This window comes from Molossus molossus, unplaced genomic scaffold (assembly GCF_014108415.1).
Source record: "Molossus molossus isolate mMolMol1 unplaced genomic scaffold, mMolMol1.p scaffold_m16_p_5, whole genome shotgun sequence".
NCBI classification, from domain to species: domain Eukaryota; kingdom Metazoa; phylum Chordata; class Mammalia; order Chiroptera; family Molossidae; genus Molossus; species Molossus molossus.
In genome coordinates this window covers 56,685,688-56,699,521 of record NW_023425388.1, presented here as the reverse complement: position 1 = coordinate 56,699,521, position 13,834 = coordinate 56,685,688, and the positions used below count along the sequence as shown (strand labels likewise).

Sequence of the window (13,834 nt, the reverse complement as noted above, 5' to 3'; positions counted from 1 at the left end):
ATTCAGATGGGATTAACTGTGGTTTGTATACTTTCTTGAAACTGGCAGGCACCAGCTACAAATAACTAGAGTTCACACAGAATCAACACAATACAATCTCTTTTAGGAGAAAGTATACCTGTCACAAAGATGCCACTGCCCCATATGGAGAATACCATGCCCTGGAAATCCCACAGCTTGGAGGACTATCGGAAACACATCCTTTTCTGTGGAACAGAAGTGATCCAGGTCCAGCCCTCTGGGCAGGGACCAGTCAGGGCAGTTGTTTTGCAAACAGGTGAGTCAATTCCACTCTTGTAAATCTAGCCTGTGACTGAAGGCGTGGGAGTTAGATTTGGGGAAATCTTTTTTGTGATCATGGAGTGTGCCACATTGTGGGAATAACACCCACACCCATTTCCAATCAGGCCCTATTATTCTAAGTTGCCACCATTTTCAGCTGAACGGATCATAGTTAAAACCCTCATAGATGATGAAGCAAACCAAGGCAGAAATACTTCTCAAAGGCAAAAGCGTGGTCTCGGTTTTTCTTGTGTCCTTAGGCTACTTCTCTTCTCTATACCCATGCTGAGTGAGTACCAGGAAAACAGTTTCAACCACTGTCACCTGAGGACGTTTTCCTTCCAAAGAGTTGCTTGCTGGGTGGTTATGTCAAGTTCCCTGCTGGACATCTCCACCCGGGTGCCCCACAGACACTTCAAAGTCACGGCATCTAACTGTGAACTCATCCCCCTCGACCGCTTCTTTCTGTTGACAACATCACCATCTGGCTAGTGTCTTCACCTGAACACCTCACTTTCTCCATAGCAAATAGGGTGCCACATCCTGTCCTCTGCACGAATACCTCCCGAGTCCTGTCTCCCTCTCCTTCACCCTCACTTTGTCCAGGCCTTCACCATATCCTGTCTAAACTACTACAACAGAAACATTCTTTCCACTGTTGCCTTTCAACTTTCATCTCAAATACTTTTTCTTGTATTTTGTTCAGCCTTTCTCTAACCTATTCCTCACTCTATCACCAAGTCACATCTCTCAAACATAATTTGAAGCAGTTTATACGCATGATGCTCAAAAACATTTCAAGCTGACTAGAATCGGTCCCAGTCTTTCACTTGACATCACACAGCCAACACCTTCCAGGATCTGTCCCAGCTCTGGTGTTCACCCCGACCTGTGCTTCTGCCACACGACATATTCACAGGCCTGAAACGCACCTTGCACTTGGATATCTCTCTGCTTTAGTTTAGGTTATGATTCAATTGTTCTACCGGATTTTTTTCAAATTAAACACATTAAGTTTTGTTTAAAGTAGGCAGTGGGCAAGAGACCATCTCTCAGCCTGCTGATAAGCAGAAGCTGTTGGGTGGAGATCATGGAAACCGCCTGATCTGAGCTTGTAAAATGCTGAGGTAATAGGTTAGAGGAAGCTCTTCCTTTCCTCCAATGTCTGCAGAGCCCGGAGACCAGATGTTCATCAGGTGGTGGGATTACGGCATGTTTGATACTTATAATACTGACTTATATCTGGAGTACATAGTAGTCAGCCTTAGATTGTAATAACTTAGATATTAATTAATATTTACTAAGTGCTATGCACTGAGGGCTAAAGAAAAAATCTGTGAGGTACTCCTTGCCCTTAAAGAAGGTTTACGGTATGGTTCAGGGGACAGATGGTTTATAGCTAAGTAAAACACAAATTAGTGATGTCATGTGACCAAGGGACTACAAAAGGCAGTGAGGTTCTTTTTGATATGAAGTATAAAAGTAGAACTTGGAAAACATTTATTCCATGAAGTGGCATTTTGAGCCATGTCTGATAGGATAGGAAGACTTAAGCTACTCATATCAGAGAAGTGGAAAGACATGTTAATCTGTGTCTGTAAAAAACACAAAGGAAGCACCCTGGCCGGTTGGGCTCAGTGGGTGGAGTGTTGGCCCATGGAGCAATGAGTCGTGGGTTCAATTCTGGTCAAGGGCATGTACCTTGGTTGCAGTTCATCCCCGGGCCTGGTCAGGGTCATGCTTGAGGTAGCCAGTGAATGTGTCTCTCTCACACTGATGTTTCTCTCTCCCTTCCTCCCACTCTGTCTGATGATAAATAGAAAAATATCCTCGGGTGAGGATTAAAACAAAACACAAAGGAAGGAAAACACAGGAGTCTTCTGGGACCAGTGGACTATTAGAGGCAAGTCTAGCAAGTGAGGGGTAGACCAGATTTAAGGGGACCTCGAATGCCATGCCTAGACACTTGAACTTTATCCTTAAAAATGGGTGTTCTGGAAAGTTTTTGAGCATAAACATGACATGATCAGAGGCATATATATTTAAGAAATTAGCTTGCCTTGTGCTTTTCTTTTCTCTTAATTTTCCATTATTTTTAATGCCTATGTGCACTTTAAAGTCTTCTTCTCTCGGCAGCTCATCCTCTCTGGCCAACACATCACCAGCTCCTTATTCTTTCCCCTAAGCCCACATGTGAGTGGGAAGCGCAGTGTCAGCCAAAACGCATTGACTCCCAGAGAAAGAGAAACTGAGCAGGGCTGAGTGAATGCTGCTTCTATGTCCCAGTGAACCATGAGAAGAGTAAATGTCACTACACTGTGGGGTCACAGCAATGCTGTTTTCACTCCGTAGTCAAACGACCCTCCTAACCAATCCCGAGTTCAATGCAAACAAACCATTTTTGGTTTGGGGGAATCTATAAGAGGCCGTCACTCCAACTATGATTATCTTCCTGTAGGCTACAATACAGCCAAAGGGGACCTGGTGAGATCCATCCTTTACCCCCGGCCTCTGAACTTCAAACTGTACAGCGATGCCTTCAAGTTCATAGTGTTCCTGGCCTGCCTCGGAGTTGTGGGTTTTTTCTATGCCCTTGGTGTGTATACGTACCATGGAGTAAGTACTGGGGGTAAGGCTTTTTACTAGTATAGTTTCTCAAGGAGTCTGACCTAATTCAGAAGGGTTAGATCAGGTTACCTCTGAGTCCCATTATTCTGTGAATCAATGCTGTCCAGGAGAGCTTGCTTAGATGATGGAGATAGTCTATGCGACATAGACACTGTCCAGGTTGGTCGCCCGTAACCATACACACTTATCAAGCACTTGAAGTGTGGCTACTGTAACCGAGGAAGTGACTCTTCAATGCTATTTCATTTTCACTAATTACTTTTGATTACTTAATTCAATTTGTTTAAATGTAAATCGCCATTTGTGGTTAGGAAAAATCATATTGGATGGTGCGGTTATATAAAGTTGCAGAGTTCACCGCTCCTTTTACCACCTGGATGGGATGAGAGGTTACTGCATGTGTGGCATTGGTGATACCCAAGCAAATGGCCTCAGAGGAAATACATGTTTCTTAAGCCTGCTGCGATGGGGAGGATTTAGTCCATCAGATCACAGAGCAGGAAGGGCATACTAATTTGAGTGAGCAAACACGAAAGAAGAAATGTGCACGGGTCTTCTAGCCCCAGCAAGCAATTAAGAGATTAAGTCTGTCGAGATAGAAATAGATAGATTGAAGGAGACCTTGAATGCCATGCCTAGAAGCTTGGATTCTTTGTGAGTGTGGACATATTTGAGTGTGTATATTGTCCAGGGCATACCCAACATACCATGTAGTCAGCGAGTTCCCCTGTGTTTTGTATACTTCTGAAATGAATGTCAGTGTCTCCTTTTACATTGCTGCATGCAGCATGGACTCCCACCTCCTTTTAAGCTTCAGGGTGTCTGGGCGCCTCTGTCTTAATAGCTGTGATGGCTGGAGAGGGAAAGGTTGTCCCAAATGACCTCTGAGGTCCCTTCTGGTCCTGAGAGTCTGATCCTCTCATGAGCCGTGTTCGCTTTTCTGTGAGACATGCTGGGATCTTAGCAGTCTGGGCTCACAGGGAAGAAGAGAAATAAATGTGAAGAAAAGGATTCCAACATGGGTATGAAACTGAGTGGGTAACCTGAGTGCGATGCCTCCGCTGGTAGCATCAAGTACATTCCGTGTGTGTGTGTTGGAGGGGAGAGGAGTGAATACTGGTGGCCAAAGACACAGTCATAAGAATTTCTAGGCGACATTTATGCTGTCACTTGATCTCTGAATAGTCATTTCAATCTGACATAGGTCGCCAGGGAGCACGTCTGGAGGAGGCCAGGACATATTGGCATAAGGAGAACAGACCCTGAAAGAGCTAGGCAGACCATCACAGCCAGGGGGACTGAACTTTGAGGCAGTATACCAGCTTCATCTGGGGAGCAGGAGCGTTCCCCAGGGAAACAGGCAGAGAGGCCTGTCCTGTGGACCAGGTGGTGCTGACAGTGACTGGGAAGGAAGGTCTGCTAGGCAGGACTGAACATCCAACATGCACCGGAGCTAATCGCAGACCCATCTTCCTGTGGGTCACAACCTGTGGAGCTCTTGGCTGCCTCTGTCTGCACTGCCTCGGGACTAGACAGAGCTGAGTCCTCGGGGTCAAAACTCCTCTGTGGCTATGGGAGGGAAAAGCAGGGAACGTTGGATTTTGCAAAGAAACTGAGACCGGACCAAAGTTGTATCTAGCCTCCATTGCTACTGAACTTCAATCTGTGATTTCAGTACTCAAAAGGGGATTTTATGGTCAAGATTATGGTTGATTTCATAAAAACATAGCAAGACTGGCGAGGATAGAACCATTAATATCGAAGGACATGTGGAAAATAAAACAAGCCTCCTCGTGATTTGATCTTGGCCCTGTCCTTCCGAGCCGGTGAACTTCTTCAGACCTGCCTGGAATCTTGCCTCCAGGAGAGCTGGCCTGATAGGAAAACACACTGTTTCTGTGTTTGTGCCTCCACGTCAGACAGACTCGAGTTCAGATCCTCACTATTTAACTAGCATGTGGCCTTGAAGAAGTTGGTCATTTTTTTAGAGATTTTTTTTTTCTGTATTGATTTTAGAGAGAGAGGAAAGGAGAGGGAGAGATAGAAACATTAATGAGAAAGAACATTGATTGGCCGTCTCCTGCATGCCCCCACTGGGGATTTGGCCCACAACCTGGGCATGTGTCCTGACCAGGAATTGAACCGGCGATTTCTTGGTGCATGGGTCAACACTCAATCACTGAGCCACACCGGCCGGGCAAAGTTTATAATTTTTTTAAGCCTTGGTTTCCTCATTTGTTAAGTGCTTAAGGTAAAATAATATTTACATCACGAGGTTATTGTGGAGTAACTAAATAATGTCTGCAGCCTCACACAGTGCCCATCCCAGTGTGTGTCCAGTGAGAGCAAGCTATTTTTATCACTGGCTTCCCTATAGCAGATGACATTTGCTGAGATCTTGGCAGAATCTCGGTCATGGTTTTATCAAGTTGCCATTCATTCAACGCGCATGCTGAACACCTCCTCTGTGTCAGAAACTGCTAAGCAGAAACTGCTAAGTCTAGAGATGAAGAAGGTAAATTCAAAGGTGACTAAACTACAGTGGCTCCACCCTGGGAGTTACTAGGCTGGAGGGGGAGAGAGATGTATATAATCCAAGAGTCAAGCCACTGTGTGAAATGTTACAACTGAAGACTAGTCCCAGTGCCCGGGAATGCAGGGGGTGTGTGGACACCCGGGAAGGGATGGGCACTCTGCGTGGGAGGGATGCCAAGTGGAGAGAAGCTGAGTTGGGAAAGGGCGTGGAGGATGCGCGGGAAGGGTCAGAGTCTCCTCTGTTCCGCTGCGGGAGACAATGTGTTCGTGCATTAGGCACAGCCAAGAGAACCCTCCGCCCCACGAAGAGACCCCACTCATTAGGAGTACTCTGAGTTTCTAGAGCTCCTTTGGTGTTGCAGGAGAGGGTGCCAGCCTGCTCTGCCAGGCTGACCTTGTCCCTCCCTCCCCAGGTCTCTCCAAGAGAAACGGCATCCATGGCCCTGATCCTCTTCACCACGACGGTCCCTCCGGTGCTGCCCGCGGCCCTGACCACGGGCATCATGTATGCGCAGAAGAGGCTGAGGGAGAAGAAAATCTTCTGCATCTCCCCGCAGAGGATCAATATGTGCGGGCAAATCAACCTCGTGTGCTTTGACAAAGTATGAGCTCAACTTTCCGGGTTGGAGGTCCACGATTTTAAGGCATGGCAGAGCTGGGAAGGGCCTGGGAGACGGTCTAGTCCGGCACCCCCACTTTACAGGTGGGGGGCCAGGGAAGGCCGCGCGTGAGCTCGTGGGGGATCTCGCTCCAGCCCCGCGGTGGTCGGTGCGCTGCGGCGGGCGGGCGGGGCAATGCGAGAATGGAAACATGCACCTGTCTACCAGTCAGGGCACCGACTCCTTTCCCTCAGATTGGCAAGTAATAAAAGGACAGCAGCCAACACAGCAAGAGCCATTTGGTGAGAAAGAATCAAAGTTATACCTATTTTTCTTTGGTCAGATTGGCAAAATGCCTATTTTTTGGTGTGCTGCCGAATTTTAGTAATTAACGTCTGTGTGCCAGGAGAGGGAGAAGGGTGAACAGGGCTTTTCTGGAATTCGCTTTCCTGAGTCCCGAGGAAGGAGGTCAGCCGTCCTGTCTTGAATTTCTTTCCTGTGACATTTGATGCTTTGTGTTCATGTTTTGGGTTTCAAAACAATCTCTTATTGTAATAACTTGTAGGACTGACTGGCTTTTTCAGTTAAAAAGTATAAGGGGCATTTCGGGCCCCTAACGTGCTTTGTCCTCAGCGTAAGTGAACATATTTGTTCCTCCTCCTCTGCTTCTAAGGAAGAGGCGGGAGTGGATGGGCCCCTGGCTGTGCTCGCTGGCCTGTCTTTTCTCCTTTGCGCCCCAGGTTTTCAGGACTCGGGACCAGGAAGGTTGTTTCTATGCTTAGGGCCCTGGAATGGTGGCAGAGGAGGAGGAGTTTCAGATGGGACACAGTCCTGCTGGACAGGTCCCGAGACCACTTCTTCCTCCTACGGAACCGGGTGGGACTTCAGAGTCAGCAGTCAGGGTGCAGGCTGTGTCCCCGGCTCAGGCAGGCCAGCTTCACTGCTGTAACGCGATGGGCCTGTTCTCTCCACGTCTGTTCATTTGCATCTGGATAAGAGATAGAGGCTTGGCCACTTTTTAATTAACCCACATTGATAGCGAGCCCCTTTAATGAGTGGTTCCTAGCTCTTGAGAAGTTCGTGGTGTAGCTAAGGAAGCAGTTAAATGGAAGTGCAGGTAATAATAGTGCAGTGAGATGCGTGCTTAATATGGGTATGAGCGAAGCATCGAGGTGCAGTTACCTGCCACAGGTGGCGGTCACCTCTGAGCTTGGCTTTGGTGGTTAGACAGATGGGCCCCAGACTCAGAGCTGAGCAGCTCAGAAGCACCGGGAGGTGAGGGCCTGTGGCAGGGGGTGGGGGATGGGTTGTCAAGTTCACTGTGGTGTGGCTGGACTGTGGGCTGTTTGTAGAGAATGTAGCTGGAGAGGAGGAGCCTGATTGCTCAGGGCCTGATGTGTCAAACTAAGCAGCGGGGCCTTGTCATGAAGCGAATGGGAACCCTTCTCATTTTTCAAGAAGACCAGTGACATTTTTATAGGTGCCTTCTGGTTACTCCAACTGGGAGAATTGGTAAGAAGGGATAGAGGGGGCATAGGGCTGAAGCAGGACGCTACCTGGGGGCAACTGAAGAGCTCACTCATTGTCCTGGACAAGGGGCCAAGAATGGAGAGTGACACCATGAGCAGAACTGACAAGTCTTCACCCCCAGCCAGAAGTGGCATCATTCTTAGATTATTTTAGTTCTGTTCTTTTTGAATTTCCTTTGGCAAAGAAAGTCCTCTATTGCCACCAGGGAGAAGCCAGTTGGGTTAACTTAACAGTAGATTCCTTTTAGATTCAGGGCAGATGGCCGCCCTTTGGATATTTTCTGATAGGGATTCCCATTACTTACCCAGTGGCCTCACTAGTGTCTAGAATATAGGAGGAAGATTTATAAAATTTGTTCATTATATTTGGCTATTTCTAAAGCTAATTTTACACAGGGTGTTTGTCTTACTTCCCATACAAAGCGTTTCCTCCCCATCCTCCTGTGCGCCTTTGCTAGTCTGTGTTAGGGACCACTCTTCAGCATGCTTGGCTAAATTCCTGGTGGCATGACAGCATGTCATAATGCACAGAAATCTTGATAGAGAGTTGGCAAAATGAGGAAACAAATCCTGAATTTGGTACTAACTTTCTGCGTGACTTGAGATAAGAAGATTGAACTCATCTTTAAGTTTCTTTCTACCTTTCACAGTGTAAAGCTCTTCCAGTGTGAGGCTGGAATGAAGCATTCTCTAATTAATTGAATTTCCTTCTAGTGCTATTTTCATTTAGAAGATATTTACCACTGGGCTTCCGAGTGCACGTGTTCCCATGTATATCTCAAGTTGACGTTGGTTGGCTGGAAGTTCTCTAAAACAAGTTCTCTCTTTCCTATTCAGTTCAGCCCAAGCCTGGGCTAGTATTTATGCTGAGAAGTTTGCTTTTTCTTTCTTTCTTTTTTTTAACCCTCACCCAAGGACATTTTTCCATTTACCTTCAGATAGAGTGTGTGAGAGAGAAAAACACCGATGTGAGAGAGACACCTAGACTGGTTGCCTCCCGCATGACCCCTACCAGGACCGGGGACTTAACTGCAATGGAGGTACGTGCCCTTGACCGAAATCGAACCCGTGACTTTTTGGTTTATGGGCCGACACTCTAACCGCTGAGCCAGACCAGCCAGGACGCTAAGTTTTCTTTATCTATTTTATTCTCTTTGGAACCTCAACTATAACTTAGGTTTTTTTCTATTTTTATGGTCAGTTTTATTGTCTAATGGTTGTTTTCACACAGATAAATAACATGGTCCCATTTCCGTTTGCTGCGGTACCATCTCTGTTTTCATGTTCAAAATATTGATGTTTAAAAAACATGATCTAATCACCAGGAAAACATCTCAGTTTGGATTAAGTTGCTAAGTCATTTTGAAATGGAACAACTCCGGGGGATTTGGAAACACACAGGTTGAGTTTCTTACAAGATGCAGGAGGGAAATGAAGCAAATAGCTTTCCTTGCTGTTCTTCAAGGAATAACTCGCACAGGCATGTTAGCTTTCGATGAAGACCAAATAAATTAATACAACAAAGATTCCTTAATTCATTAATCTAGAAATCAGTATGGGCTTTGTCCTTCCACATGCTTTGCCAAATCCATTTAACATTTGTCGTCTAGTGGAAGACTCTAGACACCTGGATCCTGGTTCTTTCTTTCCAGTTTACAGGCTCTGGTGCCCTGGGCTGCTCCATTCACCTGTAGCCTGAGACCATCTCTACCCTATTGACTGAGCTGTCAGAACTAAAGGCGCTGTGAGCACTATGCTCTTATGAGTGCTGAAATAACAGAAGATGCCATTTGTAGAAAACTAGAAAATTCAATGTCTGATACTGAGGTGACTTTTAAAAAGTGCTGTCGGAGACCTGGGTCAGTGTTGAGACAGGATGTCATTCCCCAGCACCTGGTGGGGCTCTGCTCGGTCTTGATGCTGAAACAGCAGCAGCCAGCTCCTCACTCTGAGCGGGTGTAAAGCGGACCGAAAGCTGCTCGCTTACCTACTGCAGACATTGGGGTCGGTAGTTAATGATCAACTGTGAAACAATGAGCACATTAAAAGTGCTATGATTGTACTCAGTTCTGTTTTAAATGATCTGTTTCGTTTTCCAATAAATACTGTCCCATAATATAGCTAATCAAAACTCCCCGCCCTTTTCCTCTTGACCTAACACTAAAATCCATTCGGGGACCTTCATTAATATCTATTTAGCACGTTGTTGTTCTTTTGAGTCTCAAAGCCCTTTATCCACATTTTATTATCCACCTGGAAAGTCACCATGTTGCCCGTATTTTAGCAAATTGTGTGAACCGGATGGCAGACTATGAACTAAATAGTCTCAAGAAGAAAAAAAATTCAGAGCTCTGCTTCAGAAAGATAACAAGTGCCAACAAAAGTCAAAGCTGGTTCTTATTAGCTATCCATTCACTGAACCGCTCTCATTTAACAAGTCAAAACATTAACAAACAAAAGCAAATCGCTTCCATTCTGTTGTAATGGTTAGTAATTACAGTCGTCTAATTATCCACACGGTCTTTTGGGAATCAGTCATTTGTCACCTGCTGAACCTTTCTTTCAGGCACCTTCTCTGATTTCAAATGTGATGCTTACATAGAGGAGGGCTTTGGACAACTAGATCCACTTTAATTTCTTGGGAACTTGGGTTTTGCCTGAGTCATGGTATAATTAAAAGCTCTAAATCATATGCTAATACCAATTCTAATAATTTTTTCCAGACTGGCACTCTTACAGAAGATGGGTTGGACCTCTGGGGGACAGTCCCCGCCGCTGACAACTGGTAGGCACCTTCGTGAAGAAGGAATGTGTAATTGGTGAGGCTGCCTCGGAGCTGCTCAGATCCATCCTTCCAGTGTGGAGGGATAAATGTCTCATAAAATATGTATAATAATTGGCTGGAACCAGCTCCCAATTATCCTAATTTTTTAAATTAAATGTGTTCTAATTTCAGAATCAGACAGGGAAAGTAGGTCTTCAAACGCCACATGAAGAATGGAATAGAATTAGGTCAACGATTAAGAAGCTGAATGAGTGAAACAGAGAAGCGAAGAGTGAAAGCAGGACGGGGCTGAATTAGAAACTGCTAAGACCCCTGGGCAGTCAGTGTGGGGCCGATGCGGAGAGAAAGAGCTCCCTGTCTTCCCTGCGCGTTCACACTCCAGTGGGGTAGAAATGTGCAAGTGCACCCGCCTCAGCACACAGCCCAGGCTATGGAAAGGGTCACCATTAAGGCACACATCTCAGAATCAAGAAGTAACAATAATTGCGTGGTGTAATACATAGTCCTGGTTTTTATAATAACATAGTAGATAAAATGTAGACATTAATTTTGAAAATGAGTGGATCAAGGAAAACCCCCCGAAGGAGACGGCATTTGAGAAAGGTTTCGAAGGGTGTCTGGCTAGAATCTTTGTAGCCGTGGGCTGAAAGCTGGCACTAGGGAGGCTGGGGGCAATCACAGAGATGCTCTGCCAGAACAGAGCTAGAGGGTGGAAGGAGTATCCCTCCCCGGGAGTGCCAGGAGCTTCTCCATCCCCTCCCTGTGAAGCTGAGACCTGCCTTCTGAGTCTGAGTGGGGAGACCTTTCCTCCTAAGCTCTGGGTACCCTGCCTTGGCTCCCAACAGGGGCTGAGGCTGCTGTCACTGAAGGAGTCATGGTACATCCCAAGATGGTGAGAGGGCCAGGCGCCATGCTGGCAGAGTAACAGCAGGCAGGCAGAGGACCCTTGCTCTGGGCCTCAGTGCACTACCTGGGCTCCAGCCCCACTTCCGCGTCTCTGCTCCTGGCTGCCTAGAGGTCCAGGCCAGGCCTTTGTCCAGGCAGGCAGGACCTCTACTGGTCAGAGTCATAAAAGGGGAAAAGGATGTTTGCAGTTTGCACCCCGCCTCTCTCTCCCTTGCCCCTAGTACTCTGAAAATTTGGGGGAAGTGGAAGCGACTCAATACAATTACTATTTAGCTCCAAGATTGGAGGAGAGGAAGGTAAACCAAGCCAGTTCACTGTCAAAGAAGAAAACGGCTTCAGATGTGGGACATCTGTGCCAGGAATTGCAGGGAACAGGGGCGAAACCCTAAGAGCTGAGTGGAGAGACATATTTCAGTCCATGCATGCTTTTACCTGAAGGAACCACCAGGCAGGCTCCCTTTTCATCCCCACTAGCTCATTGGCTTAGGGACCTCTTGCCTGCGGTGTGTGGCTTTCCAGAGCCAGCTCTGGGGAGTTTGCAGGAATCAGCTCTGAGCCTTACAATGTGCTTTTCTGAAATTCTGCCATCATGTGGACTGGCTGCAAGTAACCAGACAAAAGTCCCTTTGATTCTACATGCTGAAATTACAGTGTTGATTGACTAGTGGCAAACTGTTGAAAGGGAATTCACATCCATCTCAAAGGAGGGTTTTATGAAGAGCAATCTGCAGGCAGAAGACTCCAGGTAGAAAAGGAGAAAGCCAGGTGAGCTGACACCTGCAAACTCCCCAAGGGCTCAAGGGCAGGGCAATAGCTGTGCAAATATAGAAATAGCAAGAAGTTTAATTTGGCTCTGGAAAAACTGCATGAAGGATGCTAGTAGGAGTAGAATCTGCAAGGTAACAGAACTGGAGCAGACAGGGCCTCGAATACCAGGCTCAGGAGTTTGGACACCATCCCCATACAGGACATGGGGAGCTACTGAAGGTGGTCAGCATAGGGGGTAGGTATTACTGAAGCTCTATGTAGTAAGATTTAAGGGGCACAGCTGCACAATGATTTTGTTGAAGACCTTAACTTATTAATCATCTCTACCAGTTTTCAGGAAGGCCACAACTTTGCCTCGGGCAGGGCTTTGCCGTGGGGCCCACTGTGCGCTGCCATGGCCAGCTGCCACTCTCTGATCCTTCTGGACGGGACCATCCAGGGAGATCCACTGGACCTCAAGATGTTTGAGGGCACTGCCTGGGTAAGATGATAGTTTATTGCTTGAACTGAATGAGGAAAACTTGAAGAAACCCTTCCTAGGAATGCTAAAGCTTTTCTAACTTTAGTTGAAACCCAGAGAAAATTCGTAGTAATGTGCAAATGAAGTCTGATGCTACCCAAATTTCCCAATCCCTGTGCCAAAGAACTCTTAGTGAGTGCAACATGAAATAGCGTTCCATGATCAGATGAATTTGGGAACTGCTGTTTAAACAGACTTAAATCAATTTCTTGACTGCAAGATTTCTTTACTATACTGTGGTGCATTGTCAATATTCAAGAGAAATGATGAAATGCCACATTTCCCAAATCTACTTGACCACAGAAACCTTATTGACAGGCCAAAACATGTTTTGGAGAAAACATGTTTTTCAACACATCCTCAGAGAAACAGTAGACTACAGCAGTGTTGTCCAATCTCATAACCCTGTATCACGTGTGGCTAATGAGCATTTGAAATGTGGCTATGCAACTGAGGAACCAATATTTTATTTATTTTAATTTACATTTAAGTTTAAATAGCTACTAGTGGTTGGTAGCTACTATATTAGACAGATAGGTCTATACACCGAATGGGAGGGCTCTCAATCCAGCTGGTTCCGTTTTCTGAACTCAGTGTGAATGGCAGCTGAAGGTCAGAAACCCATCCTGGCCGCTGTCGTGACAATGTGGGAAGACCTCTCAACTCCACCATTCTCCGGATGTAGACCCCACTCTCAGAACTGAGACTGCGTCTGTAGGTCACCGTGCATTTGAGATAACAAAGCCTCACTTACGGACTTGTGGTGAGCATGGAGAATGTGAGCCCTGTGTATTGTAAAGTGCTCAATAAATGGAGAGTATTTATTAGTTAGTTACATTCTCCTGCCCTCCAAAAAAATGTTCTCAGGCTACTTACAATGATACATCAACTACAGGTCAGCATTTTAAAAAGAGCTGTAAAAACAAAAAAAGGAAACAAATGATTGTAGGGACATGCAGTGCATCTCACAAAAAGGTTCATCTAAAGGTGTATACTAGGAAAAGTGTAGCTTTCTAGAGGCCAAAGTAATAAGAGAAGAAAACTGGTAAAAAGGGGAAATGTCTGATCAGCAAGTTATCATTAAAGCATTTGTTTTAGAGACATTTTTGACACCAAGATAAAACAGTACTCACTTTCTTGGACCTTAATGGAGAAGAGTCAGTGTAATTATTACCAGCAGTGTCTTAGCAGCATCACTGGAATGGACACAGCAGTGACTGCCCAGGGCAGATGTCACTGCATGCGGCTTTGACCCTGGTTCCAGCAGTGCGTCCTTTCCATT

General features: G+C 46.1%; 1 protein-coding gene across 1 annotated transcript in view; it reads left to right on the top strand.

Moving 5' to 3' along the window:
- The window catches only part of ATP13A5 (ATPase 13A5), a 108,778-nt gene that overhangs the window by 49,031 nt on the left and 45,913 nt on the right, over positions 1-13,834 (top strand). Inside the window, exons 10-14 of the mRNA XM_036243240.1 lie at positions 107-277; positions 2,741-2,898; positions 5,859-6,047; positions 10,297-10,358; positions 12,363-12,513. Coding sequence (XP_036099133.1) covers positions 107-277; positions 2,741-2,898; positions 5,859-6,047; positions 10,297-10,358; positions 12,363-12,513 — 731 coding nt within the window. The remainder of the gene's footprint in view (positions 1-106; positions 278-2,740; positions 2,899-5,858; positions 6,048-10,296; positions 10,359-12,362; positions 12,514-13,834) is intronic.